This window comes from Malus domestica, chromosome 08 (assembly GCF_042453785.1).
Source record: "Malus domestica chromosome 08, GDT2T_hap1".
NCBI lineage: Eukaryota > Viridiplantae > Streptophyta > Magnoliopsida > Rosales > Rosaceae > Malus > Malus domestica.
This window is the reverse complement of record NC_091668.1, coordinates 7592021-7619884: the sequence shown is the minus strand read 5'-3', so window position 1 is coordinate 7619884 and position 27864 is coordinate 7592021. Positions and strand designations below refer to the sequence as shown.

At 37.3% G+C, this 27864-nt stretch overlaps 4 protein-coding genes across 9 annotated transcripts; all 4 read right to left on the bottom strand.

Annotated features, from left to right (window-relative positions):
• Positions 1 to 1256: 1256 nt before the first annotated feature.
• On the bottom strand, positions 1257 to 3058 carry LOC139198464 (transcription factor bHLH95-like). The gene is made up of 3 exons (XM_070827257.1): positions 2550 to 3058; positions 1643 to 2065; positions 1257 to 1508 (listed from the first exon to the last, which is right to left on the bottom strand). The coding sequence occupies exons 1-3, from the start codon at positions 2850 to 2852 to the stop codon at positions 1410 to 1412; spliced, it is 825 nt and encodes a 274-aa protein (XP_070683358.1). The 5' UTR covers positions 2853 to 3058; the 3' UTR covers positions 1257 to 1409.
• Positions 3059 to 4776: 1718 nt separating this feature from the next.
• Positions 4777 to 8007, bottom strand: LOC139198353 (transcription factor SPATULA-like). Of its 5 annotated transcripts, none has more exons than XM_070826985.1 (6): positions 7336 to 8007; positions 7044 to 7142; positions 6883 to 6948; positions 6663 to 6728; positions 5161 to 5484; positions 4777 to 5082 (listed from the first exon to the last, which is right to left on the bottom strand). In XM_070826985.1, exons 1-6 carry the CDS (start codon positions 7762 to 7764, stop codon positions 4999 to 5001), a joined length of 1068 nt encoding a protein of 355 aa, XP_070683086.1. In that variant the 5' UTR covers positions 7765 to 8007; the 3' UTR covers positions 4777 to 4998. The 5 variants fall into 5 exon arrangements, with proteins under 5 accessions (XP_070683086.1, XP_070683089.1, XP_070683085.1 ...); XM_070826988.1 differs by having other exon boundaries at positions 4777 to 5071; XM_070826984.1 differs by having other exon boundaries at positions 7044 to 7145; positions 7336 to 7985.
• Positions 8008 to 10325: 2318 nt separating this feature from the next.
• Positions 10326 to 15639, bottom strand: LOC103441105 (probable E3 ubiquitin-protein ligase RHG1A). 2 transcript variants are annotated; one of them, XM_008379802.4, is made up of 6 exons: positions 15223 to 15639; positions 12133 to 13969; positions 11478 to 11531; positions 11102 to 11200; positions 10858 to 10995; positions 10326 to 10776 (listed from the first exon to the last, which is right to left on the bottom strand). In XM_008379802.4, exons 2-6 carry the CDS (start codon positions 13876 to 13878, stop codon positions 10645 to 10647), a joined length of 2169 nt encoding a protein of 722 aa, XP_008378024.3. In that variant the 5' UTR covers positions 13879 to 13969; positions 15223 to 15639; the 3' UTR covers positions 10326 to 10644. The 2 variants fall into 2 exon arrangements, with proteins under 2 accessions (XP_008378024.3, XP_008378025.3); XM_008379803.4 differs by having other exon boundaries at positions 11478 to 11528; positions 15223 to 15547.
• A 7089-nt stretch (positions 15640 to 22728) lies between these two features.
• Positions 22729 to 24607, bottom strand: LOC103421128 (ribosome-inactivating protein SNAIf-like). Its single transcript, XM_008359162.4, has one exon. The coding sequence runs from the start codon at positions 24526 to 24528 to the stop codon at positions 22882 to 22884; it is 1647 nt and encodes a 548-aa protein (XP_008357384.3). The 5' UTR covers positions 24529 to 24607; the 3' UTR covers positions 22729 to 22881.
• Positions 24608 to 27864: the final 3257 nt, after the last annotated feature.

The window sequence follows — 27864 nt, the reverse complement described above, 5'->3', positions numbered from 1 at the left end:
TCAATTTACTGTAGCAAATATATAGACGGTTTGTAATGCTTTCACCAATTCCATTCATTTGTTTTTACAATTCGATAACTAAACGACCTTATTTTAATTGTTTTTTTTTTTTTTTTGCAGAGGTGATCTTTATAGAGTGATTTGTAATATGAATAGTTCGGATCATGAACATGAAATTCTAGAATCACCAACAAACAACTTTGAGGAAAAACTCCTACTCATCTTTTGAGTGGCCAAGTATTGTTCAAAAACTATTAGTGCACCGTAGTAGTGACTACTTTTCTACATCGACCAGGAAAACAAAGTCCTATATTTCACCAAAACGATTTGACAAAGTAGATAACATTTTAGAGACAATTTTATATGGAAAGGGTTTAGAAGTATGAGCTATTATTTTGTACACTACAGTTTAGATTTCAGGACTAAAGTGAATTATTGATGCGTTTGTTTTTTCCATAATAATATTATGAACTACTTTGTAGTAGAAAAGAAATTTCAACTCAAGCATAAAAAGAAACTGACACAATTACTAAACCAATTAGCTTAACTTGCGTATGTAATTAAAAGCATATTATTTGAAACGAGTCACAATCTAACACATTTGCACAAGGGGTGGTTTGGTGTCATATTCCGAGATCATTGTTAGCATTTGCCAATATTTTACATGCTCCATTTGGACATCAAAGTTAGGTTTGGAAGTAAATGAGAGACACATTTTTTTCCCCTTAAAATAAAGGGAGGTGCACACTTTTTTTGGGACACCTTTTAATTGAGAGAGAAAAACACATAAAACCAAAGTTATGATGTGACCAAACAGTGTACTAGCCGTGTGACTAGGGGGCATATCACCTCCTCAATATCCTCATTGCCTCAAGGATTGAGACATGTCTAGTAATAGTTTCGAATATGATGGTAAATATTGGCTTCAGTACAATCTCCGCACTTGAGTCACGAAAGAAGTAAAAACGCTTTCAGACAACTAAAAATTGAAGTGTTTACGAGTTTAAAAGCACTAAAAATTTTGGTGAAATTTTTTAAATTTTCAGGAAACATTGGGAAGTTCTGTAAAGTTTCTATTACGTTCTACTTCTACTAAAAGTGCTTTTGAGCAAAAATAAGCAGAGAAATAGCGCACAGCCCGAATCAGAACAACTACAGCCCATTGGGCTTACATGCTCTTGGCCGAGAAACACCAGCAAGACTACAGAACAACTTGAGTTAACTGAAGGAGAAGAATTCTAGTTGTAGCTAAGATGGAAGGAAAAGCTCAATTTTAAAGGCCATCAGCAAACACATATAACATCCACAACATTTTTCCTAAAAGCACTTCTAATAAAAGCTGAATTTTCCTAGCTTCTTCAAGTTCTATTCTAGCAAGGTGGTAATCACACTATCAAGTATATAACGGATCAACGTGACAAGAGCCACAAGTTCATTTCACTTGCTGCTAGCTTGAATGTGTCCTCCACTGACAATGCCTCCGGAAAATTATCACAAGCTCCGCCCACCTGACCAGCCCAGAACGAAAATAATGCGTAATTAGACAGCTGATTAACTAACTAATGATCAATTGATCATTTGGCTTGCTAATGGAATTAACATGCAAGCTAAGTGCTCATATATGGATTCTTAGTCTACTTACTTGAGCATGGATCATGTACATGCAACGACATCGATCCGAGGAGATGTGAACAGATACTACATCCAGCTTATGCTTCTCCAGTATGTAAAACAAAGTAGTCGACATCCCTAGCTTCGGTGGTGAACAAACGCTGATCTGAGCATCGTTACCGGACATGTTCATGACAACGTTTGGGGAAAACCACGTCTGGAAGGAAGCAGGCGGTGGCGAAAGAGCAGCCGGCAATGCCAAGTTGATTGATGTTTGTGCTCCCTGATGAAAATGATCAGCCAAAAACGCTTCCCTTGTATCACAAGTTAACTCTCTATATGATGCTGGCAATGCAGAAAATTTGTCAAGCCTTTGTGTTTGTGTTGTTTGGAGAATATGTTCAAGAGACTTGATGTATCTTATTGACTCATCAACAATGGTAGACTTATCTGCCTGCAAAATCATCGAAAAATAACATATATTAGCCTTGATCTTCTTTTTCTTCTTAATTCTGTAGTTCCCATTCCGGGATTTACTGCTCGAATGATTACTGAATCTTAATCAATAGTACTCCTTAACCTCTCTTAGAAACTAATTTAGAACATAACAGAGTACATTTTGAGCTAAATCAATAAATAGATTATGTTCAAATTAGTAACCCATGCCGTAACTAGCATGTGATGTTGTAAACTACTATAATCTTCGACGAGTATGATTCGAACTTAATGCAATGGAGCATTAGAATTTTCCTAATCAACTGATCCAACTCAAACCAGCAAACAAAAGTACCATGGTTCATCTAATAAAAGAACGCACCTTAGCTTAGCTACAAAGAGTAAGTTGGGTTTAGTGCTTGAAAGTCCCATAAATTAAGCTTTGAAAATGTTTCATGATCTAATTAGTTAAACAAATTGGATTTGAATATGAATATTATTACCTTAGCCGGAAGATGAGGAAGCAAAGCATGAAGGCTAGAGAACATATTCCTCATCTTCTTCCTTCTTTCCCTCTCAGTCCAAGTGTGTACCCCATGATCCGATTCACCACCAGCGCGGCCGCCAGGCCCACCAGCCTTGTCACTGCTTTCTGTGATCTCCACCACCTCTTTCTTCTCCACTGGATTTGTAGGAGTGGGGCAACTAGAGCTCACATTTTCCAGCTTCAACAATTCATCACCACCACCACTGCAAGTTCTTGAATTGGGAAAAGCCCAGATAGATTTTTTCTCTAAACAAGACATGGGTAACCTATTTTGTCCGAATTAAATCTTTTTATACATACATATATATATATATATATATAGAGAGAGAGAGAGAGAGAGAAGATTTGGTTAAGAGCTTCAGTGGGACGTTTTCACAAACAGGAGGAAGGCGACGGAAGGTGGCGGGCTTTTGAGGACGTTATTTGGATGGGCGCTCTCTCTCTCTCTCTCTTTACGTACACAACAAAATACAATCATGAGACGAATGCCGTTATATGCCGTTTTTCGAAAACGATTTCTTAAGCCTCGGGGCCCTCCCCTATTCCGTTTACTCTTTCACCCTCATTCGCGCTTCTTATTACCGAATCACACCATCCCTCACTCTTAAATATTTTAACTTAGCGCAGGAGCAGTACGTAAATCTTGATCATTAGGCAGTGGCGGATCAAGGATTATATATCGGGTGGTCATAATCAAGATACAATATGTACTAGTCGGGTGGTGGGTTGGGACATTGTTTCTATGTGCTTAGACAGTGTCTAGGCAGAGATTAAGCAGATTTAAGTAAATTTATTGTATATTATATAAATAAGTATCTATTTTTAATTAAAAAACTACATTTGTATCGAGAATTTGAAAACACAATTTTACTTAGGTTTATTATTTAACATATAACATAAAAAAACTATCATAATTTTTGCTTTAGTATTTTTGTGAATTTGATGGTATGAGATGAAAGTTTACGTGATTACGAGTTTGTAATACTTTATGGAATATTTTTCATGATGTTATATAGATTTATAGTGAATTTTAAAAGAAGTAATGGTGTCAAACATATGGTATAAAAAGTGTGGGTTGAGTAATGCACCATCCCTTTCTTAATTAGAATGATAGGTAGCACAACTTGATTTGAAAACGATTAAAAAAGGAAGAAGAAAAAAGGGGAGTTAGTCACCTGGGAAATGAAGAGAGAAAGTATTTCTTCTTCATTGGAACCAAGGTCCAAGAACATCAAAGTCATGGTGGTCTTTCTTCTTGATTCAAAACTTATGTTGCACAACATCTGCACAGCCATGGTGGTCTTCTCTCTTCAACCTACCCAGACTGTTGGGTTGTCCTCAGAGGTTCTCACAAGCGCTTCCTCGGACTTCCGGGCGGTCCCGAGACCACCCAGGTCCATACACGCATCCGCCTCTGCCACTAGGTGACCAAGAAAACGAAACTCTTAACGTGTATAAGTAGGCGTATGTAGCTACATTAGTTAGCTCAGATGTGCTATCTCTTATGCATTCAAGTTTAAAATCTCCCTCAAAGAAGGTACTGATTTAGAGAAAAATTGTTCTTCAAACATTTACCTTGTTTTAAACTTTTTATAGCTAGTACTTTGATATTGTCGAAAATGTATTGATGATATGTAGGTATGATTTATCTGCAACAATCATATCCACGTATTATTGATAAAAGATTGACAACGAATGCCTGTCCCATAACTAATAAACTCCAATTATGAATTTGGTTTTTCTTTTCATATAACGAATTGAACTTAGATCATGTAGGTCACCTTCTAAATGTGTGTTTATCAAACCATGGTCACTTTTGTTTGGCCCCAAAATAACCAAGTGTATAATGGCATGTTGGTAAATTGAATGAAGTTGGAGGGTGAATTGATTGTGAAATGCATTTAACGGCCGTTATGATATGTGTATCAAAAGAAAAGAAACTTCTGAAACCGAAACGGGGGCAAAGGAAACTTCATCATCTCCCTTGTCCTCGTTTCAATGGCCTTCGTGTTGATACTTCAAAGTCACTATATATAATTGAGATTTGATTTGGCAAGAATTTTACCATGCTCCGGTATATAGCATACACAAAATGAATGAAGTGCTGATGTGCGGCCAAAGATCTCGGTGCATACTAGAAGCGTTTATTTTGATCATGAACTACAGCAGTTGAGCCATCAATCTAAAGCTAGGAAAAGACCATGGCTTTATAAATACCAAGACTGGTACCAAGTATTTTTATACAAGTTAAGAAGCATCAACAGTAGAAATCCGACAATCGCGTCAACTTGTTACACTTCGCAAAATACTAACAATTTATAACCTAATCAAAGTATATGAACGAGGACGATGATAGTCTCTTGCTTGGTTGAAGAAAAAGAACTGTATGAAAACAGGCTGCAATCTCATACATCAACATCCGATGAAGAGTTTTTCCCTGTCCGAATGGTATCTACTTTTGATTGTGGTTCACCGTCACTGAAGAGTTCCTTCACGGAGAAAGGAAATGATCTGCATTAGTTCTCAAAATTCTGATAAGTTACTTCTGAAATTCATGCTGGAGTTACCTTAGAGGATGAGGGGACACTGAAGAGTCTGTAGTGAGCTTGAACCGATGGTTCAAAACCAAATGTGGGTTCTGAAGTCGGGACATTTGCAACTGAGGGTATGACCATTGGTGGATTTGAGATCATGTATCCAGCGGATAAATTGAAAGCAGATTGCATTGAGTTCTCTCCACTTCCGTAAAAAGGGTTTATTCCTTTGCTGGATTTTGGGAATTTATTACTTCCTTCTTCAAAGCTTAATCCCATATGAGGCAACTGCATAGGCTGCATGGCTCCTGGTAAGCACATTGGATGCAAACTCAATCCATTTCTCATCGTTAACATCTGCAAGTGTAATCAGAAGCAAAGAGTACATCAGCGTTAACTCATGCACTAAACACAAGTCACACAACCTACTTAGCCATGGGGCACATGATGTCCCTCTTAAAGGCAACAGATAGAACGCCATAAATCATTCAGAGAACACCCAAATACTGTTACAGTCCAATTAATCAACTTTTCCCTCTTTAGATTTGATGATTTGCGTTGAAAATAAAATGGTGTATCGCCACAGAACATAGGTGTCACTATGTTCAGCTTGCAAGGTTAATGTTATCTGAGTTTGGCGCATGATGACCTTCATTCCTAAACCACATGGTAAGACCGAAAGACAAAGATGTCTAAGCCACGGAAATACAGCATACTTGATATAACGCCAGAACATGCATGAAAGACAAGCAGGTCCTACAGCTTTCAAGGCAGCCAAATTTGTCTGTCAGATTAGTTCAGTGGCTTCTACCATGAATCAAAGCAACACTTTTTGTTTGTCGAACGAGTATGCCAGAACAATGCTAAAATAACAATGCATACCATATGACACGTTATATAGGCTATCAATATTTTTTAAGGAAAACTAATGAAAATGACTTGAAAACTTTGAATTTTAATGATAAGAACAAAATAAAGGGTAAAGTGAATAGTACCAGAATTGACTTTTTAGTGTAAAAATGTGGTTTTTTGTTAAAGTGAACAGTACCGGGTGCTTTTCGTTAAAGTTTCCTATTTTTTACTCAGAACTTTATGATTAACACTTTTTGAAGTCTACCATGTTTCCCCCAAAGCAAATGTTGGGCCATTTGCTGTTTGTTAAGAAGTACTGCAGCACAGTTTAGTCGGGCTTGTTCAGTCTGGCATGAATCAGCTTCACATAAATGCTTCACCAAGAGCAGTGTAGTATTTCGATAATTCTAAACTATTCAACAATTTCTATAATCTGATAAGTCATGTTTACTCAGTTCTGCTTCAGAGCCCAGTCTTAATGGTGCCGCATCTTATTGCCGGACCAAGCAGCAACAATAGCACTCAATAAAATACATTCTAAATTTGAATTTAGACAAACAGACCATCAGTGCATAGCTGAAGATTAATAATACTCAAGATGGCTAATCTTTGAAGGGATATCAAAAGCAAATGGTTTTAATGTCATCAGAATTCTATTCCGAAAACAGTGAAAACCATCTTACCTGTACTTGAAGCTGGAGCTGCTTCAAATACTCGATTGCTTCATCCAGCATCGAAGCCTTATCCGTCTAACAAAAGCACATGATCAAATTTCGCGTGTTATTAAGTAGCTAATCTCGCATAATCCTCGTCTCCTTATAAACAAAAAAGAACAAAAGACTAATACGATAATTTGAAAAATAAAGCACACAAAAGGCTGTAGAAACTTTTGGAAAAGAGTACCTTGTTAGAATTCGGAATCAGGTTCAGCAAAGCTTTCATCTTTTCGTTAATCCTACTCCTCCTCCTCTGTCAACCAATCAAATTTACAACCCAGAAATCAAAATCCCAATTTCTACATACTCGAATCGAAAACCTTCATACACAATGAAAAAAGATCCAACCTTTTCCGACATATTATGGACATCGGCAGCTCTGCTCCTCTTCGATGAACTCCGCGGAGGCGCTGAGTTCAATTGCACGTCCGGCGCCTCCTCCAGACCCTTCTAATTCCACCAAATCCCACAAAGATTTCAAATTTCTATGCAATTAAGGTTGAACAAACGGAAACAAACAGAATTAACACAACAAAAGTTCTCTTTTATTTTCTCTCTCTCTTTTTAGTGGTTCCTTCAAATTTTCCACCAAAGTTTCTCAGCAACCAAACAGAATTCAAAAGAAGAAAATGGGAAGTACCTCACTGTCACAGCTAAAGTCGCCGAGATCATTCTCAGACGAAATCCTCCTCCCATCAGGCCCCATACCTTCTTTCACCTCCGCCGTGAAGTAGCCACCGGAATCGGAGAAGTAGAACCCGGACGACGACTCCAACACACCAGCAGAGTTCGAATTTCCTCCCACTACTCGCTGGTCCGTGCCAGACCGGTCCACCAATTGAGCAAACCGGCCATGATCCTCATGCCTGGCCTCCGGAATCAAGAACTCGGACTGCGTCGCCGCCTGGAGTGGCAGCGGCACTGACGAATGCAGCAGGTGCATGTAAGTGGGCTTAAAGGGCATGCTAGAAGAGGCTGAGGAAGCGGAGGAGCCGTGACCGTGGAGGAGCTCGCTGATAATGTTCGAGATTTCTTCCGAGTCCGGCGCTGATCCGTACAGATCCGCCATAGCTGAAATTCGTAACCCTTCAGAACCCGAGAAAAAATCAAACAATTTCACAGAGCTGCCGCTGCTCAGCCGGAGACGGTGAGGTTTTTGTTTGTTGTTAGAATCGTTCCCAATTCGCCCTCGCTGCTCTGCCTCTCTCTCTCTCTCCTATGTCTTTCTCTCTCTTCTTATTCTGTGCTGTGCCTCCGTGATTGCCAATTTCCATGAAACTCTTTTAAAAGAAGGTTTAAACCTGTAAAGCTCACAATTTGATTACTCTCCCGCGCTAATTGTCAAATGCTCAGTCACATGTTGACGTCATCATCGCAGAAATTTCCATTTATTTTTTCATAAATTTGTGGAGTTTCCCATTATTTTATGTATATTGCAGACCGCCGCCCCTCGTTTTCTGTTATTTACCATATCGGATCATAGTTAAGCACAATTTTTTTAGTTGTTTCACTTTAGTTTTCAAACTTTAAAATCTCAATTTAAAAGGATGACAGTGAGGCCTAATCACAAAAATTAACATAAGTGATCACACATGATTCATGTTTAGTCTTGCGCTAGGGGCGCTTTGGCTTGTGTGTTGGGTAATGCTACAGCTAATTTATAAGTTTGAGCATTTTTCAATACTATCAACCATTGACGATTATGCCAATTGCATTAAACCATGAGGAAACATAATTATAAAAACAAGGGATGTAAAGATCATGGAATAGATCAATTCGCTTTTAAGCCGCTAGTTAGTTGTTCAAATCTGTAGTCGAACTACATGAATAACTCTTCGGCTCGTAAGTCAATGTTGTTTCAAGTATGAAACAAACAGAACTAAACCTAATCAGTTGGTCTGAATTGGACAATATACCCCACCTCTAAACGTGACTACTTCTACAATTTTTATTTATTTTTATCAAACGATAGATTTTGTTAGATTAGTTACCAACGGGGTTTGAACTCATGTCGTCATGCAATGGTTCAACACATTTTCACCACTATGATAAATGGCCACTTGCAACTACTTCCATAATTGAAGCCGCTTACTTGGGAAATTTTTTTCAGTGTACCTGGAATATGGACACATACGCCGTATGTCATTATACAAGTAGAGGGATACTTGAAAAACAAAAAAAAAACAAAAACTTAGAACTACTTGTATATTAACATATATCGTACAACCCATGTTCCGGGCATTTTGAAAAACCTCTCCTAACTTAGGACGCAAAATATTTGAAAGACCAAAGCGAAAATGCACCAAAAATTTTGGGGCCAAATTTGCAATAAACCCTAGAATATGTGCATTGTTCAACGTCCGAATAGGTTAAAGTCAAACACAACATGCACTCCTCCACCGTCTTATCCAACCAAAAACGTCACCTTTGCCTGTAGAATTTAATAAGGGGACACCAAAAGGTGCAACTCCCGAGGCTCCCTTCCTTTTCAGTGGCGTGTTCTTGCCTGCTACCTACAACCTCTGCATCACACGATTTCAAATCCCTTCTCTTTTTTCCCTAACAAGAAAAATTCACTAGGGTTTGCCAACACGCCCTAAAAAGTGACCTAAGAGAAACTCACAAGGAAAAAGGAAGGTAGAAAATTCAAGGGCACAAGAACATTCCCCACGTTTCTTGTTCTGCAATTTAATTGGATCCAAAGGTTCCCAACCACGATCAAACATCAACGTGATTATACCAGCATGTGAAATTGTGAATGATATCAACATCTTGATTCATGAGCTTGATTAAAGCTTTGAGTTTTTCGAGGTTTTGCTCGATTGATGTGAAGTTCCATTATGATTTGCAATGAGTATGATACGTTAATCCAACCGGGTGTCAATCTAATTATAAACCTACTCATCATTACAAAGGGACCGGCAAAGCCAACAAGTTACAAGGGAACCAGCAAACCTAGTTCACAGCTACACTTCCACTATGCTTGGACCACATTAAGGCATGTTTGAGATTGCTTCTTGTACGGTTAAGGCACTTTCTGACAACTATAGCGCTTCTAACCACATCTAGCAAAAAACCTTAAAATCACTTCTTAGTCGTAAAAGCGTCTCCTAAAGTATTTACTATGTCACCTCCAAGTACTTTGTCAAGAAGCACTTGGTTTTGTAATGAAACTGGTCATGTTTATACTAAAAGCACTAATGAGCATAAGTGATTCCTACACAATTAGTCTCAAACACTTGGATTTTTAATAAAATTTGACACTAATACTGAAAACACTTAGACCAAAAGCACTTACAAGCAGAAGTGATTCCTAATAGTACAGTCTCAAACAAGCCCTTAGTTGTTTGCACGTAAGACCAAAAGATGAGCCTAATTAAGCAAAAATATCAAAATGGGAGCCTAGTAGTAAAGATTAAGATCCAAGACATGTCTGCATTGCATAGATTGAACAAATAAACCTTGAACAACCCTCTGCTGCAGCACCAAGGAATTGCAAAGTAAGTCGAAACAGAGAAACAAAAATCCTAGAACTAGTTACGTTTTCTATCAAGCCCTCCGAAAAGGAATTCGAGATCTTGAAACCTATAGGTATATCAAAGAACCAGCAGCAGAAACAGGATCAAACCATAACAAAAAAACATAGAAGCCTAATCATTCATTGATAAAATGAAAAGTCAGTATCAGTTTTGCTTTTCCAACTTCGAAATGTGATGCCTCCAATAAGAGGCCTGGTTTTAAATAAAATAAAAAATAATTAAGGTAATTTTCCGCTCGGCGCTTGAAGTAGTGCTTTGGACCAACTTCAACTCGACCAACACGGAAAGGTGAAAGCATCGAGGCATTGGGACTCAGTGAGCCCATATGTAGGCAGACTGATTCCATAAGCAACCCTCCTTACCTAATTTGAAGAAAAACTAGCCTGCAAAAACATTTGACGTCGTCGACCTCATGTTGCCAGGGCTGTAGTTTTACAGATGGGGCACAAATTCTTGTGCATCAGCCATTGTTTTATGCACTCGCTGTGGAAATCATGTCCGCATTCGAGCGTTCCAAGATCTTCTCCACCATTGTATTCCTCCTGCATATTAACAGTATATATAAATCAAGCATAGCAAAAACATGAAAATGTAACACAGATTGAGCATTATGCGGTCATTACCTGGCATACACAGCATGGCTCTGTATCTGCCGAAGATCCTACTGCAATATACTTCTTATGTTTCAAGCGCTTTGATATGGTTTCTTCACTTAATCCAGTGTTCACGTTTCCGATACGCTCTTCCAGAGCCAATAATTCCTACAATAATCAGATTTTTATGTCTCAATAATCTCATTTCTACCAATAGGGGAGCAGACTGTTATTGTATCTTTTGAGGAAGCGGAAGGTTGGGTGAATCAATTACCTCATAAGACATGTTATCAACATCAAGTCGCATGTCTCTATGTCGGTCGTGAATATCTGCCACCCCAAAAAGGACTGACTGATCAAGAATCATAACATCCTGACACAAAGAAGTACAAGCCAAATGTCAGACCACAATTCTAAAAAGAAAATTCTCACATCTGTTAACAGCCTTTAGTTATGATATTCTTATTTCTTAAACATGAAAACAGAAACATTGAGTCCCCAAATATATAAGGAAAGGATATATATGCCTTAAACTTCCAAAACCAGAATCCCGTATCGAGAATAAGGCATTTGTGCCTTATCAAGACAGATTCTTTTTCAAAACTGCGAGTATACTGAGGTGCTTCAATATAAGCAAATAAAATTCTAACCTCAAATCGCAAGCTCTCACCCCTTCGCATGAGACCCAGGACATTGCAAATCTGCTAAAGAGAGAAGAAAAACTTCATAAAGTTTAGATGAATATCTCTTTTTCCCATAACTAGCAAAATAATATAAATTTAGCAGCATTAGAGTAACAGAAAACTTGAATAACAAGAATTATGATGTAACCAGTTGAAGATGACAAATCACATAAACGGTTAGAAACATAAATGATTTAAAGGACTGAAAAATTTATCTTTTTTTTTGAACATTCATGATTGACTAAAAGGATAAAGTGATTGCATATCCCGTATCATTGTGGTCATAATTATATTCAGACATCTGATGGTATCACATCAATAGGTGATTACGCACAAATGTGGGTTCTCCCTGATATTCATCAAAATACTTTAAATAAAAGGTCGTACCCAGTGCACAAGACTCCCGCTTTACGCAGGGTCTGGGAGAGGTGAATGTCGGCTAGCCTTACCCCCATTTTATGGAGAGGCTGCTCCCAAGTCTCGAACCCGAGACCTACTGCTCATGGACGAAGGCACTTGCCATCGCACCAAGTGCGACCTCTCATCAAAATACTTTAAATAATGGGATAAAAAAAAATATTCTGAAAGAAAAACCTCAGCCAGAGAGAGTTCTACAACACACCTCAGATACCAGCCTGCTACTTCCTTCACCGCCTGCAGCAGCCAAAGTCCGTAATGAATATGGAAGTCCAAGTCCACCATCGCCATGTCTCTCCATCCAAGATGCTGACCTTGGGTGAGACCGATGATGACTTTGGTTACCAGTACCAGATGAACTCTCAACCTCTGGTGATGATGCAGGACCCGAATGCAGAGGCAAATAATTAGTGCCCTGACTCCCAGGCTCACTACCAGAACCAGAAAATAATGATCGGCGAACATATTCAGATAATCTTCGAGGAAATTGCGGATGAGAATTGTGAGGAGGAACCCACGTAGGTGCAGCTGCTGGATTAACACCTGAACTTGTGCCAGTCCGGGATGCTGAAGCAACATTACCAGGAATACTTGCATTTCCACCAGGCAAATTTCTGTTAGATGCACCTGCAGGATGCCGAGCTGAATTTCTCAATTCAGTTGCTGGTACGAAAATAGGATGATCCAAAATGTGTCTCGCCATGCTTCTTGAGCTCCCTTCCTCACGTGGTGGAGGCTGTGGAGCATCTCTGTCTCCATAAACCACAGAATTTGATAAGCTGCCAGTTCTTGAGCTAGACCCTCCACTCCATCTCAACGATTGCACATTTTGCGGCAAAGCAGGAACATGGATGACAACTGGCTGGTTCTGTGAACTCATATTATCTAGTGCTGGTGCTGGTCTCAGGTCCATATTATGATCAACTGGAAGAAGACTTGGTGAATGATTCGAAGAGGAAATACTAGAATGCCTAGCAGCCCTCCCTGTCAAGAACCTATTAGAGTGTATAGAATTTTGCTGATTTGAAGGGTTTATCCTCACACGGAAGTTCCTATGAGTGCTTTCTGAGCTTCTTCCAACATTTGAATCAGGAAGGCTGTCGGAAGTAAGTGCTCCCCCAACTACTCCAAGTCTTGAATTCCCCGGTTCTGATGGAGTAGATATGCTAAGGCTGCTGACTGCATTATAGTGAGCAGGAACAGAAGTCCTTCCACCACTGTCTGTATGCTGAAAGTAACTGCAACTTCCACTTAGAGAAGACTGCCCTATATTTCCCTCCATGGCCTTTCTTTTACAAGATACACGACGACCCTCCAATGAACTACCCGATCTGCCATCATTCTCTCCCATTAAAAATCCAGCACTTCCAGAAGGAAGCATAAAGGAATTAGAACTGCTAGGAGGGCGAATTTGCTCATTTTCAGAAACATTATACTTGAATGTGTTAGGACATTCCATTACTTGACTATTATCACCACCATGGCCCGCAAAACCTGCATTCAAGTTCAGATTCTGTGGGATTGCATCAGAACTGGAACTTTGTGTAAAAAAAGTATTCACATTGTTGTCCAGTGAAAGGTTATTAGTTGATTCATAGTGTCGCTCCTCTATTCTTGAAGCAGCTTCTACACAAGGATCCACTGAAGATGACCATCCAAGATCTGGTTTCCGCTCATCAGTACTTGCCTCACTCTGTGAGTTGCTAGAACTAGGTTCACCTAGGCACCATCTACTCAAGTGTTGTCGCTCCTGTCCCATAGAATTCACAAACCCAACATTCATATCACCGGGTGATTGTACATAGTCCGGAATCCTTTCTGCAGGATTCCGTGGATTCCGTGTGCTATTCCAGCAAATTTGCTGATCTAGAGCAGCATCGTTTGATGCACTTCCATGGTCAAAATCTAGGAATTCAGGCAAGGAACCAATAGTACCCCTCTGCCCTTGCATTAGGGCTGATATGAATCTTCTTGTAAAAGAAATGTAAAGAACTTGAAGAAATCTTCAGTATAAATAATACGTTATTTGTACTTTGGCAGACCTGACAAAACAAAGTAGAAGAAAGGTTATGAAGTTTGAATATCTTTAAAGTAAGTTATAGGTGCAAAATTATGCTATAAAAGTAAGAGCAACAACTTTTTTCTTCTCTTTTATAGGTGAAGCGCAAACTTTCCATACAGTTCAAATTGTTCTCGGACATTTATGTGTTCCATGTGTGAAACACTTCAATGCCTAACTGAAGGAAGAAGCTAGAGTGTGAGTTGCGTTGCCTACTGGCAATGCCTTTCTTCATGTTACTCTTTTTAACCCCTCACTTATGCTTCAACAAAATGTTTTAACTCTAAGCTCTTGGGTAGGTGTCGTGGGAGCACGGCGGGTGATAGTTGAATCAAAGACTAGTATCCGTATTTGCAATGACACCAGAACACCTACTTGACCAAATGGGTAGACACACGCTAAGCTTAGACTAGCGACAAGGTAATGAAAAATCACCCATGCTATCCTGGCCAGAAAGCAGGCGAACACCAAGATAAAATGTTCATTATCATGTTGCTGCAGTAAAAGAGTGGATGACTGAATGTGCAGCTATATCAGGTAAAACAAGCATCCTTCAATTCATACAAACACAAGCATTCCCACATATAAAAAACCCCAGCCAAACCAACTCCCACAGCTAAAGCAAAGAATGATCGAAAAACTAAACCCGCTCCTGAAACACTTCCGAGGCAATCAAATTCACATATATTAAGGTACCCACCAGCTGAAAACATGAGACTTTAAAGCACAACAACGCAGTACAATCGAAAGGTGCAAGCTTTCGGACAAGCAACTGACCACACACCCGGTACACAATGAATTATCATCTGTATAATCAAAGAATGACTTATTAAACCTATTTGTAAAAATTTAGAGATCGGTTCACCCACTGAAAAGGTCAAATATGGATGGCCAAAAACCTCGAAAACCAAAATCTCATTCCAAATTCCAGAAGCAGATGATATCAAAAGTGATTCACATAATCAAACGACAAAGGGCAACCTAGAACAAACAGACATCAAATGTTAACAACACAGACGAACAAAAACCCAATAACAAAGTAAGAATCTTGGGTTTGTTAGGAAAAGTTACAACCTTTATATTTCCAGCTGCAGAGATTAAACACAAGAAGCACAAACAAGACCAAAACAAAACCCAGAATCCAAAAACCAAGTCTTTTCAAATCCAATCATATCAGCAACCGACCGATTGAAAACCCACAAAAGTTAACGCACAAAATCGAAAAACAAAACATACCCAGATGAAGAAACCGATCTATGAAAACAATCCGGAGCAGAAAATCGAAAGAACTGGCCCAGATATTCCGGGTGGGTGATGAAAAGACCTTTCTTTTGTTTATTTTTCTGGAGAAAAATATAAATAGGTGAGAAAAATGGAAAACAAAACCCACTGAGAGCAATGGGGGTTGGGAGGAAAGGGAGAGGCCTTGGCCCTTTGGGTGGATGGAATGAAGTTGAAAGGAGAAAAGGAGAGAAAGAAATAGAGATTAAAGAGGACAGTAATCTTTAATTTACGAAACAACCCACAGAGAAAGAGGAATGGTCATAGAGGGCAGTTTCCTAACAAAGAAATTGAAATTAATTGAATATTAACATAATTAAATTAGATTAAAAACTAATTAACAACACCACCCACTAGGTGTTGGCGAGGAGGGTTCAAAGGGGTAAGGGGGATGTGTTGGAGTAGAGGGGGCCGCTTACCAAAATGGCTCACGCAGGTTGTCCTGATTTTTCCATTTTTTTTTGGGTTAAAAAACCTAAAACTTGGGCTAGGAGTTTTATTATAACACGTTTAGTTAACTGGAATGGAAAACTTCGTGAATTAGGAAAGAAGATATAAGAATTATAAACGTTGTGAATCGGGAAAGAAGATATAAAACATATAATTATTTGCACTTTTAATCAAGTTGACGTATTTATCTTTTTTGAATCGGAAGAGTCATGAATTTAAATGTTTATTTTGTCAATATAAAAGCAAGGATATGGGCTCGTGTGAGTAGGAAACAAAAATTATATATTCTAGTTGTATTATTAGCTATGTTTGAATCTAAAGACGAATTCTAAAGAATGTTTGATATCCTGAAATTTGCTTGTCTTTTTTGTATGATAAAGAGAGAAAAAAATTGGGCCAAAAGAAAATGCCATTTTAGAGTTTTTACCAACAATTTGCTTGTGTAGGTAGAGATTTGATTTGGTAGTTTCATTCTTTTTTTCTAAATGCAAAGGTAAGCCATGAATGAAAGTGATACCTATTCTTGGTAAGTAAACTGTCTATAACATTTTCAAGTATTGCATTATGGATTGTAATTAGAAGATACATATTTTTTATTTATTTTATGTGTTACTAAACGCATAACTCGAGAATCAGAGTAATTGTAATATTAGTGTGTTGTAAACATGAGAAAAGTAAAGCAGCCAGGTTGTAAGTTGCAACTTGGTTAATTAAGAACATTCTTTATTACACTATCGTCTTGAGTTCGAGTTCTCTTTTTTTCAATATTATTTGTATAAAGAAAATACAATCGCAAAGTTAATAATATGAATCATTCGAATCTTATTTTTACTTTTAAGTAAATATGTAATCTCGCTCAGAAGAAAATAAAGAAAAGAAAGAGGAAATGGCTCCCAATTGCAAGCCCCACAAGTGACGCTTTCACGCCAAGCACCTGTTGTTGGCTGTTGCCTCGTCTCCTATCAATATTATCACATTTTATGTCCTCCTCTCTCTGCCTTTACATTTTCTTGAGGAGCCCTTTCTGAATTCTGACTTTGTGAACCTTTAAGCTCTGTTCGAGTTGTGAGTCGTGACACCTCACACCACCCCCCAAGCGTTCAATGACGAGATACGAGAATGATTTGAACTCGACGCAGGAAATTAAAGTAAAAACACTTTGTTTGTAATTTTACTAATTTAAAAAAAAAATAGAGAATTCACGTGAGTATACGTGGCATGCAGCATGCTACGATACAATGGACCAGGATCCTCTCCTGAGCTAAGGATGAGGATCCTCCTCATCAAGGGGTGTGGGCCGTTGGATGAAAATCCAACGGCTACAATTATTATAACTTTAAAGGGACCCTCCTGTTTGTAGCCGTTGGATTTTCATCCAACGGCCCAAATCCCTTGATGAGAAGGATCCTCATCCTTAGCTCACGAGAGGATCCTGGTCCGATACAATGGGGTCTCATCTGTTTGTTTGATTTGTTTAGATTTTGCTCACCTTCCTAAAGATATGGCTTTTTGTGCTTTTGCAATACAAATTTTGACTGACTATTTGGGGACAATCTGTTTCTTATCTCTCACGGTTGGTGGAAGGAAAAAAAAACTCAAAAAAGGAAAAACAAAAATCAGTGTTTTGGGTAAGAGGCAATAATGGTGCACCCAAATTGAGTTTTACCATAAGTTATGGGTTATCTAATTATTCTGTCGGTTCAATTTTAGGGTCAAATCAAATGGGTAGATAGCTGATTTGGTGCTTGATCAATGTCAAGACAGGAAGTGCTGGTTCAAACTGCTTATGTAGATTTTTCTTTTTTGTTAAATTTTTATTAAAAATTCAAAAACTTTTTATTAAAATTTCTACAGCCCATAAATGATTTTAAGTTTTTGTCTAATGTATAAATGCTTTCAGTTGTATAAAAAAAAAAACATTTTTAACCTTTCCATGAGTAGTCTCAAACTAATCTAAAGGTCTTCCACAATGACAAAAGTTAGTTTGATTCTTATATATAGAAATTAAGCACCTTGAATTTGTGGCACCTTGAGTTTGATCTCTATAAAATTATTGTAATAGTGGCACGAGTTGATAAATTTGAGCACAAACTATTAATTGTGAGACATGTCTATTTGCGTATCTTCAAAATTACTGGTCAATTTTATGAGTTTGATTCCTATAAAATTGTAATTATAACTCAATTTTCGTGTCTATTATAGAACACCAGAGTTATTTGGTAAAATAGGTAAATGTAGAATCAATTATCTTTTTTAATAAAAAATAGAACTAGATAGACATTAAATTGTGTTATATATATGACCCTAATGCGTCTTGAGTGATCTCAGATTTGTATCCTTTTTTATTGAAAATTTGTAATCAGTTATATTCGTCCATATTAATTTATCTTTTTTATTGCCTTTTATCTTTAAGATTCACTAGGAGGGATGACTTTTTAGTGTGCCGAGAACACGTTTCGCTACACCAAATATCATAATACAAGTAGTCTAACCACTTATATATGACACTTGATATATTAGATTGTGTTTTCGGCACATTAAAAAATAGAAGTCTTTGTATTGATGTATGTGCATTGTAAAACTTAGCTGAAGAAAGAGGTGTGAAAACAAAGACCAATAAATGTCCCAATTAAGTATCCAAGCAAGGTTCTCTCTTTCTTCCCATAACTTGTTCTTTTATAAATCCTTCTCGCCTACCGTTCATATCTCAATCGTGGGCCTCTTCTCCTTTCTTTTCTTACGTTTGTTTTGGTTCTATTTGTTCTTTTGTTTTTCTATTCTCCTCTTCTCTCTTGCCCGTTCAAAGGTGGTTGCTTCGGCTTTGCTTTTTATCTTGCTCATACGGTTTTTGTATTTTAATTTGAGGCCACGAAAACAAGCTAAAGCTCCACCTCCATGTCGTTTCTATTTTTAATTTTTTATGAACATCGAAAACACAAGTCACGTAATGTGTCATTTCACGCATTATGATAAAAGTGAATGATATAACTGATGTGTTAATAAAAAACAGTTTCACACGTCAAATCTTAAGTAGAATAGTAATGCTCACGTGTCTGTGTTCATGATATACAAAAGTAGTAGCTCGCCCATTTGAACTTGCTTATGTAACCAAACCCATCATTAATTATTAATAATATATATCTTAATTTACTAATGGGATAAGATTGACGATTCCTCCGCCAAGGAGAATATTAGAAATTTTTGGTGCTTTTGAGATGGGAGAAAACTTGGAAAAGGCTAAAAACCCAAGGTACACGCCAAGGGGCTTTGGCTCAGTCCAGAAGATTATTTTTGAATGGTCTATAATAATATAATTAGGCTTCAATTATGCATCAAAATTCAAGCACAAACCTTAATGACTTGTGCAATTTCACATTTGCAATAAACAAAATTTGCTTCAAGTTAGTGGAGTGATGAGGTGAGATTCAAGTTGTGGTGGTTGTTGGCAAGTATGCATATATAGGAACTAAAATTTGCAATTAATCACTTAAATCTTTCTTGCTTCAGTTTCTTGAGAGGTATGTGGCATACCAGATAAAGTTTAGTAGGGCTGCTGTATTAAGTCTTATTCAGACAACTCTTTTGCTGGTAGGACTAAATTATAAGGGGATTTAATAGTTTTGTGACACGTCCATTATGAATGACTTGGTTGATGTGCAAAACCAAAGGTTATACTAATTTCCTCAAAGATGTGTTTTTGTTTTGTACTATATATTATTCTAAATTACGGAAAGGAGATGAACTTAAGTGTAAAGGAACGAGCACATTATCCTAGCTAATTGACTTAACTTACATTTGATTAACGGTATGGTTGGGAAATCAAATATATGCCTAGGGAACAAAACCCATGATCCCTAGGGTTTGCAAATAACACAATTTCATCAGCTGGTGTGGGCATATGGGCCAAGGTGGGAATCGAATGTGGGATAATGATATTACACATGGAAGAAAGCTCTTTATATCCTTTTCCCTAATTTTTGTATATGAACACATGAAAGAGAGGCCAACTGGTGGGAGCTGTTTTAATAAGTACTTTTTGAATAAGTGCTTTTGAGCTGAGGGAGCAGGATTGCCACATAGCAAGGAAATGAGTTTCTGATACAATTCAATTTCCTCAAGACAAGATGATGAAATGTGGCACGAAAAGGACACACAGATTGCACATTTGTAAAAACCGAAGCAATGGCATTAAAGTCTAAACCAAATAATTTGGCTAAGGAGAGAGCATGCCAGTGCTTTTGTGGTTGATGGGGAACTGACATATCTGAAAAATATCAAAATAAAAAAAAATAAAAAGATTAGAGATGAATCAGCATTCCACAGAGTCCACTTGCAAAATTTTGGGTCAGAAGCAATCACCAAAATTGACTTGTGAGGGCTAATTAACAAATGCAACTTCCTCCCAATACAATTTGAATGAATCCAGATTAATTTATGGTACCAATTTGTCAGCTTTTAACTTGCACAACTCATATAGTCTGGACTCCTAACTAAAGTTGATCAGTAATGAATGCATTTACCAAACAACTCTATTTTTTTATTTAACTGTAGCTGAACCGAGATCTATATTGAAAGTCATATTGACATTACGGTAGCAAATTTTCATCGTCTTCAATTTTGATAAAACTGTACATATAAAACAAATAACATTTTTACTCAAGGTCAAAGACTCAAAGCCTCACGTGCCCAACGAGATTGAGGGATTTGGCCAATTGATCTCTGATGTCTAAATCAGTTTCTCTATAGAGTTTAGGACTTAATTGTGTAGTAAAAGCTTACCAAAGATTGGTGAAGATATGATATTAATAGAGCTAGGGTTGGCCACATGTGTAGGGCTTTGCCCTGACATGTGACTGCATTCGATTGGTCTAAGGGAGTTTGACGATGTTGTAGTCAGTTGCTCAAGCCTCCTGAAATATAGGACTGCGTGTTAAAATCTTGTAGGCTTTGTCAATTTAATAAGGATTATTTTTTGCTTCACGTACACAATATCAACTATCAGTATGCCAATTTATGTTTTTGATGTGATTATACGATTGTCGACACGAGCGTCCAAATGCATCTCCTTCCGACTACACTTTAGCGGAATCTTTCTTAAAATATCTGATATGGCTCCAACATTATCAAAAACACGTGTTAGTTGTAAAAGAGACTCGTTCAAAGTATATAAAGAAAAGACAATAGTAAATTTCAATAATTTCCACATGGGTAAACAGAAATTGGGGAAGAGAAGAAGGGAAGGCACTTGCGAATTGAAAGGAAAAACAAAGTAGACATGTACGAGGCCACAGTTGATTTGACTGTTAGATTACACAATCCCCGATCTGTTTGACTTTCGAGTATCATTTGTAATGGGGAGAAGAGAAATTTCCCCCAATTTTATGGGAAATTAAAACAAAAACATATTCGCTCAGCTACTGCAGCACTGTCTCAACGCCATATGTGACTGCTATTGTCACGCCCCCGATATCGCTTAACCAAATTAACTAGAAATTTATACTGGAACACGGGAGAATATTTACAGCCTTCTGTGAATTTCTGTTTATAAGTGTTTTTATTAAAAGTAAATTGAAGTTTTTATTCAAACTCCAAATGCATTTTTAGGTCACAGCTAAAAGCTCTTTGAAAATCTTTTGCCAAACATTTTGTCAAGAAGATAACAATTTTTCTTTGGTGCAGATCGCATTGTGCCAAAGTTTTTCTGGCCGTCCGACATCATCCAAGGGCTAAGATGCATCACCTGGTAACATGTTGTTCCTAATCTAATTGCAAAGTTGGGAATTATGAATAAGATGACACAAAAGGCAAGCAGAACGTAAAATCTCAAAAGTTTTGAATTGTCCAGCAAGTTTCTGGCCGAATTTTGACGAATCGGCCATGCTTGTCGCTTTCTGGTTCGTTTTGAAGGCAATCGAGAAAAAAACCGAGTTGTGCATTTTTCAGCGAGGCGGTTTCTGGATAATCGGCACAAAACCACCATGTGCCAGTGAGATTGTCTCACTCTCATTTACAAATTCAGATTGTGGTTTTCTCATTAAATAAATTTTCGATAGATGTTTTTCGTTAACAGAGTGGGAGAAAAGCAAGATCAAGATCTTCTGGTTGAAAAATTGTTTGATTTGGAATTCATCTTAATTTGCAATTTAATGGAAGGTAATGTGGGTGTTGCTCTTGATCTTAGAGAAGGAGTGTTGATTCTCAAAGTTCCAAAGTTCGCTTTGATGACAAGCGAAAGTCTTTCATTGAAAGATGACAAACTTTATGTTGCTCTCAATGCTCATCACGCTCTCTCCTCTACCAGGTGTGTTTTATCACTCATTTGTTATTTTGAAATTTTGATACGCAATTGTTTAATTTTGCTGAATTGAAAAACTCAGTTGTTTGTTTTTGGTGGAATTAAATTACTTTATCATTTTCATGCTATGAAATGGGGAAAAAGAAGGGAGATGGGGGACGGGGGAATCGTTATATCAAGGAGTTAGCTCTTTCTAATTGCTCTAAGTGGGAAGAAAGTAGCCTACTTGTAGTTAACAACTAATCTTGGGGTCTTGATTCTTTCTTTCTGCATTGTGTGGGTTTAGAGAGTAAGATTTCTACTATTGCAGTCTGACGGCCAAGCCTTATGCGTAACTCGACTCGCATAATCAATTATCATCATTTCATTAAAAAAAAAGAAGGGAGCATGAGAGAGAAGTGTGAAAATTATCAAAGATAAAAGGTATTTTCGTAACTTACACTACACATATAGAAAGTAAATGATGTCATATTTTACATATATTAATTTTTATCTCTCTATGAAATGTTTAAAAAGTGTTGTCTCAATATGAAATTAAGTATTAAAAATATACTCTCTAAGTGTAATTTTTCTCATCTAAAACCAGCCCAAAATGTCAATCAATCAAATTAAAATCCCTAAACTTTGAAATTTAAGAATTATAATTAAATAAAAACTGACTTAATTAATTGGATATCCCGAAGGACAACTGAAGTAAGAGATACAAGACAAAGTAGTGTGATGAAAAACCCAGAAATGTCTCATTTGAACATTTTAGTAATACATATCCATGTGTGGATACAAGACAAAATAGTGTGATGAAGAACATCCAAACTTATTTAGGGTTCATCTGAACATACTTAGCGTAGTCATTCTAGCAGGCCGCTTAATTAGAAGAACGGCAGCCATTGCTGGTTGGGTGTCCCATAGTATGGATACAAAATGATCTGTCGCAGATACACATCGCTGTTTTTCACATCCATAACCAATTCAGCATTAGGGTTTAAAATGGAACCGTCTGTCTTGAACACCCAGCGCTGGTCGCCCCTTTTTAATTCACATTTGAGGATGATGATTACATTTGATGAGTTGTGACCATTGGATGTCACACATAGGGTGCGATCGCTATTTACTCGGATAGTGCCTTCACTATAGAGTGCCCATTGTTGTTGATTCTTGCTGGGCACACAATACTCCATCCATACTCGACTCTTATCGTCGTTGGCAGTAAGGCACATGTCATTATACCCAATTATGGAAGTCACTGTGGGTTCCACATCATCTGCCACTCTCCAACCTTGCTTAGGTGAATGGCTATTGGTCGCTATAGTAAGGGTGGTACCCCGCGTAGCTTCGTGGGCAGTGAGAACGAGCCCGGAGCGACGATGTGTGATTGTGCCGTCGGTAGATAATGCCCACTTAGTTGCTTCTAGAACAGCCGTAGTACAGTTGTATATCATGACATAATTTTCAGGGCTAGAAGTACTATATGCAGTCATGCATTTTTCCATTGACCGGATCGTCTCATCTGGCTGGAATGTCCACTTCTGATTGCGCTGTTGCCCACATGGCCAAATTTGGACTAGATTCCCATCGCTGTCGAGACCATTCTTCACGTCAACACACAATCCTTCTAGACCGCTTATGTGTGTTGTGCGGTTTTGTACCGCACATATTTCATTGTCAATTTCCTTGCCCATCACAACGTTAACAGGCATTTTGATTATGTTGGGAAAGGTCACACAGTTGTAGAATAAGAATGCGACACCGGCCATGATGCTTGAACTAACACTGTCTACAAGGAAAAGATTGTTATTGGTAGAGCGAAGTTGAATGGACTTACTGAAGACTCCGTTAAGTGCATGTTGAGTCTCCCAAGAGATAGCCAACCAATTGTTCTCCAAGCTCAGCATTGCAGGGTCTGGTATAAAGTTAGCTTTGGAGCTTATACTGTTGCGAACTCGCTGCTCAATGACCCTGAACCTTGCTGCTTCAAAGACCGTTTGAATGATCACAAGTAGTGACACTGCAGCCTCTTCCGACTCTTGATTCCACAAGCTGGTGATGGCGTTATGTAGTGGAGTGAGTCCCAATGGGATTTTGTCCCTGGATTTCTCTGCGGCTTTCTCAAGGTCAATGTAGTTGCTTGTGAATGGAAGAAAAAACCCTCTGGTATCGTTGAATAAAATGTCCAAAGCTTCATCAGGGGCGTCAGCAAGAAAGTAAGGTCTAGCTGCACGTGCGCGATAAGCCACAACAGAAACATTCACCACGTCAATTGCCACGGTTATGGTGTTGTTGCCATTGTTAGAGAGATCAACCAAGAGGAAGCGTTGTGAGTCCGGCACAGATGGGTTCAGGACAGGTATATCATATATTGCGGTCGCTCCATTTGTGAGTTGGGCTCGCAGTGCTTTTATGAACGTGTTGTACGAGTTGCTTGTAGCTCCACTTGTGGAGAATGAGATGTTGCACTCGGTGCCACAGAGAAAGAGGCTAAATGCGAGAGTAATGTATATTGCTAACACTCTCGTCATTCTGCTATATATGTAGACACGTAGTAGCGTATTTCTGTTGGTGATCAGCAAGGTAATATGTGTCTGATTTTATAGTTGGTTCAGATAGTATTTTTCGCATTTGCAAAATGTGTTGGATACAATAAAGTAAATGAGTGATAAAGCGAGCAGTTGGAGGTGGCAGTTGTAAAGAAAAATTAGTACCTACTTCTTGTTGGAAGTTATGCATTAACCAGACCTTAAAGTCTTGGAGCCTTTAAATGGAATTGGGCCTAACACTAAGCCCAATGAATTAAGTATTGGGTTCATAGAGAGAGGAACAGAGGGCAGTTTCCTAATAAAGAGATTGTAATAAATCGCTAGGTGTTGGGGAGGAGGATTCAACAACAATGCTTAGCTACTTAAGGATGAATATGAATTTCTATTCAAAATATTTTGTGTTCGAATCACAAAGTTTTGTGTTTATGCTGAACAATTCATATTATAAATCATTCTGTAAAGATTCTCTCTACAAAAAATCAATTAAAATTAAAATCGTTTAGTCAATCTATTATAGCAAATACACAGATGATTCGTAATACTTTTACTAATTCTATCATCCTTATACAATTCGATAACTAAATGATCTTAGTTTTAATTGATTTTTTTTGTAGAGACTATCTTTATATGGTGATTTATACGATGAACGATTTAGATCATAAATATAAAATTCAATGAATTGACAACGAACAATTTTGAGTAAAAATTCATACTCATCTTTTGAGTAACCAAGTATTATTCAAGATTCAAGAGGGTTGGGGTGGGGTTTTTTTTCCTTGGATGGGGTTGGGGGGGGGGGGGGGGTGGGGAGAGGGGTTTGAGTTCGGGGGCCGCTTAGGTTGTCTTGATTTCTGCATTTTTTTTGGGTGGTGGGTGGGGGAGGGGTTAAAAAACTTAAAACTTGGGTTTTAGTTTTATTATAGCACGTTTAGTTAACTGGAATGGAAAACATTGTGAATCGGGAAAGAAGATATAAGGAAAATAATCAAATTTAGTTAACTAGAATGGAAAACGTTGTGAATTGGGAAAGAAGATATAAGGAATATAATCAAGGCTTATTTTTAGCTACGTCATCTGAAACTTAATTTTAATCTCATTTTACTTACTGTAACTCAAAAGTCGTCATTTTACTTCTTGAAACTCAAAGTTCGCTCCACTTTACCCTTGGAATTCGATTTTGATCCCATTTTGCCCCCTGAAACTTGAAAGTTGTTTCTATAAGACACAAAATTAACTCTACATTGTCTTAGATTTGTTTTTTTTTCTTCTTATGTTTGATTTGGATGCGTCAGACTAATAAAATTTTCTTTTCCATCTCTTTAATTTTTTTAAACTTAATATTCTTTGATTTTTTAACGTTAATGCATAATGAAGATTTATGATCACACTTATTTTACATGTGGCCTAGTCTTATTGGGTGTTAGGTCTCACATATGTTTCAGGATGCGACTTATAAGTTTAAGAGAGAAGAGGGAGTTCGCAAGTCAAAGTGACCTGGTTGAATTAAAAGTGAAAAACATCAAGACTGGTGTAGCCTATTTTATTTGACAAGGTTAAGGGAGCCGGTGGCAAAGAGAAGAGAGAGTGAGAGAGATATGTTTGTAGAATTGTAGAGGAATGTGTGTGTTATCCATCCTTTATAGTGCATTTATTTATAGTAGTAAAATGAGAGAATATATTTCTTCATTCCCAAAGAATATAAATTGTAATAGGAAAATATAACTAGAATCAAATTTAATATAGGATTTACACAATCACACTTAAACTAAGAAGTTTACAACAAAGACAATGATTAAAAACCTTTTTTAGTTTTGTTTATATCATATATGAAAATTTGAACAATGAAAAAATATACAAAATTAATCCACAATTGGTACAACAATTAGAAATTTTCGAACAATCGCCAACGGCATCGTTTTGAGGACCTTCCCGGCCTTTTGTGTCTGACCACACGCCATTTAAAAACCCTAGCAAAAATTTCAGAGAGCAGTACCATCAACGTTTTATGGCTTTTTTTTTTTGGGAGATAGATTGTCTTCCTCTTTTTTCCACATCCTTCTTATCCCCTCACCGTGACCGCACAAATAGAAGGGGATGAGAAGGGCATGGGAAAGGGAGGGCATACAATTTGCCTCCTTTTTTTTTTTAGGAAGTTTTAATTAAACACTTTTGGTACTATTCACTTGTAACGAAAAATCACATTTTTATCTTTTTCTGGTACTATTTACTATCCTTTTATTTGTTATTTTTCATTAAAACTAAAGTTTTTTGGACTTTTCGTTAGTTTTTTTTATTAGCACCCCACTAAATGTTGAATACATCTCAAATAATCCAAGATTATTTATCTTCTTCAACATTCAAAATTCCTCTCATCCTCCATGGTGGTGATTCCAACTGTTAAGTTTCCCTTCAGTGAAAAATTCTCCAACCCCATTAAATGCTACAACAACTGTAAACAAGTTGCTAATTCTGCAGTGAGTTTGAAGTTGAACAAATAAAGTTGAAAATAGAGAAGTTTGTTTTAGCCAGTCGGACAAAAAAGTAAATTACATAAATTCTTTCTTACACACTTTAAGTACACTATTGACAAAAAATAAGCCATTAAATGTATTCCCTCAGCTTTTAGAAGGAAAATATAATTCATAAGCTTTATCTTAAGAGACTAACATAAATGATCGCGATATTGAAAAAAAAATTTAATTGAACTCATGACTTCGGGTGCAAGATGCATTCTCTAAATTATCAAATACAAGTAACAAGATGCATTGTTACTAGTTTACTATAAAATATTACAAATTCAACAACTATTGTAGGGTATGTAGATAAATTTTATGAGAAAATATGCGGGATGTATTAAAATAATTTTTAATTAAGTAAATGTGGAATGTACTAAATATATATTATGTATTCAATAATGGGTGCATTTTTACTCATCCTTATTAACTTTGGTGTATGCTGACTAGGGATGGGAAACGGTTATGGCGGGAGGGTAACTGCGGTTATTTACCCATAACCGTTAAAACTTTTACCCGCATAACCGTTTATCTGTTGGGTATTTACATAAACGGGTATATCCATACCCATAACCGTTTATAAACGGTTAACCATACCCATAATCGCATACCCATTTACCCATAACCGCATACCCGTTTACCCATTTTTTTTTACCCATCTACCTATTTTTTTAACAACTTGAAAATTAAAAAGAAATTTGTCATAATTTTCTTTTTCTAATAATTAAATACCGTTATAAATACATTTAACATGAATTTTTGTATAACGGCAATATTATTTATGAATATATGCGATGTCTCCCAA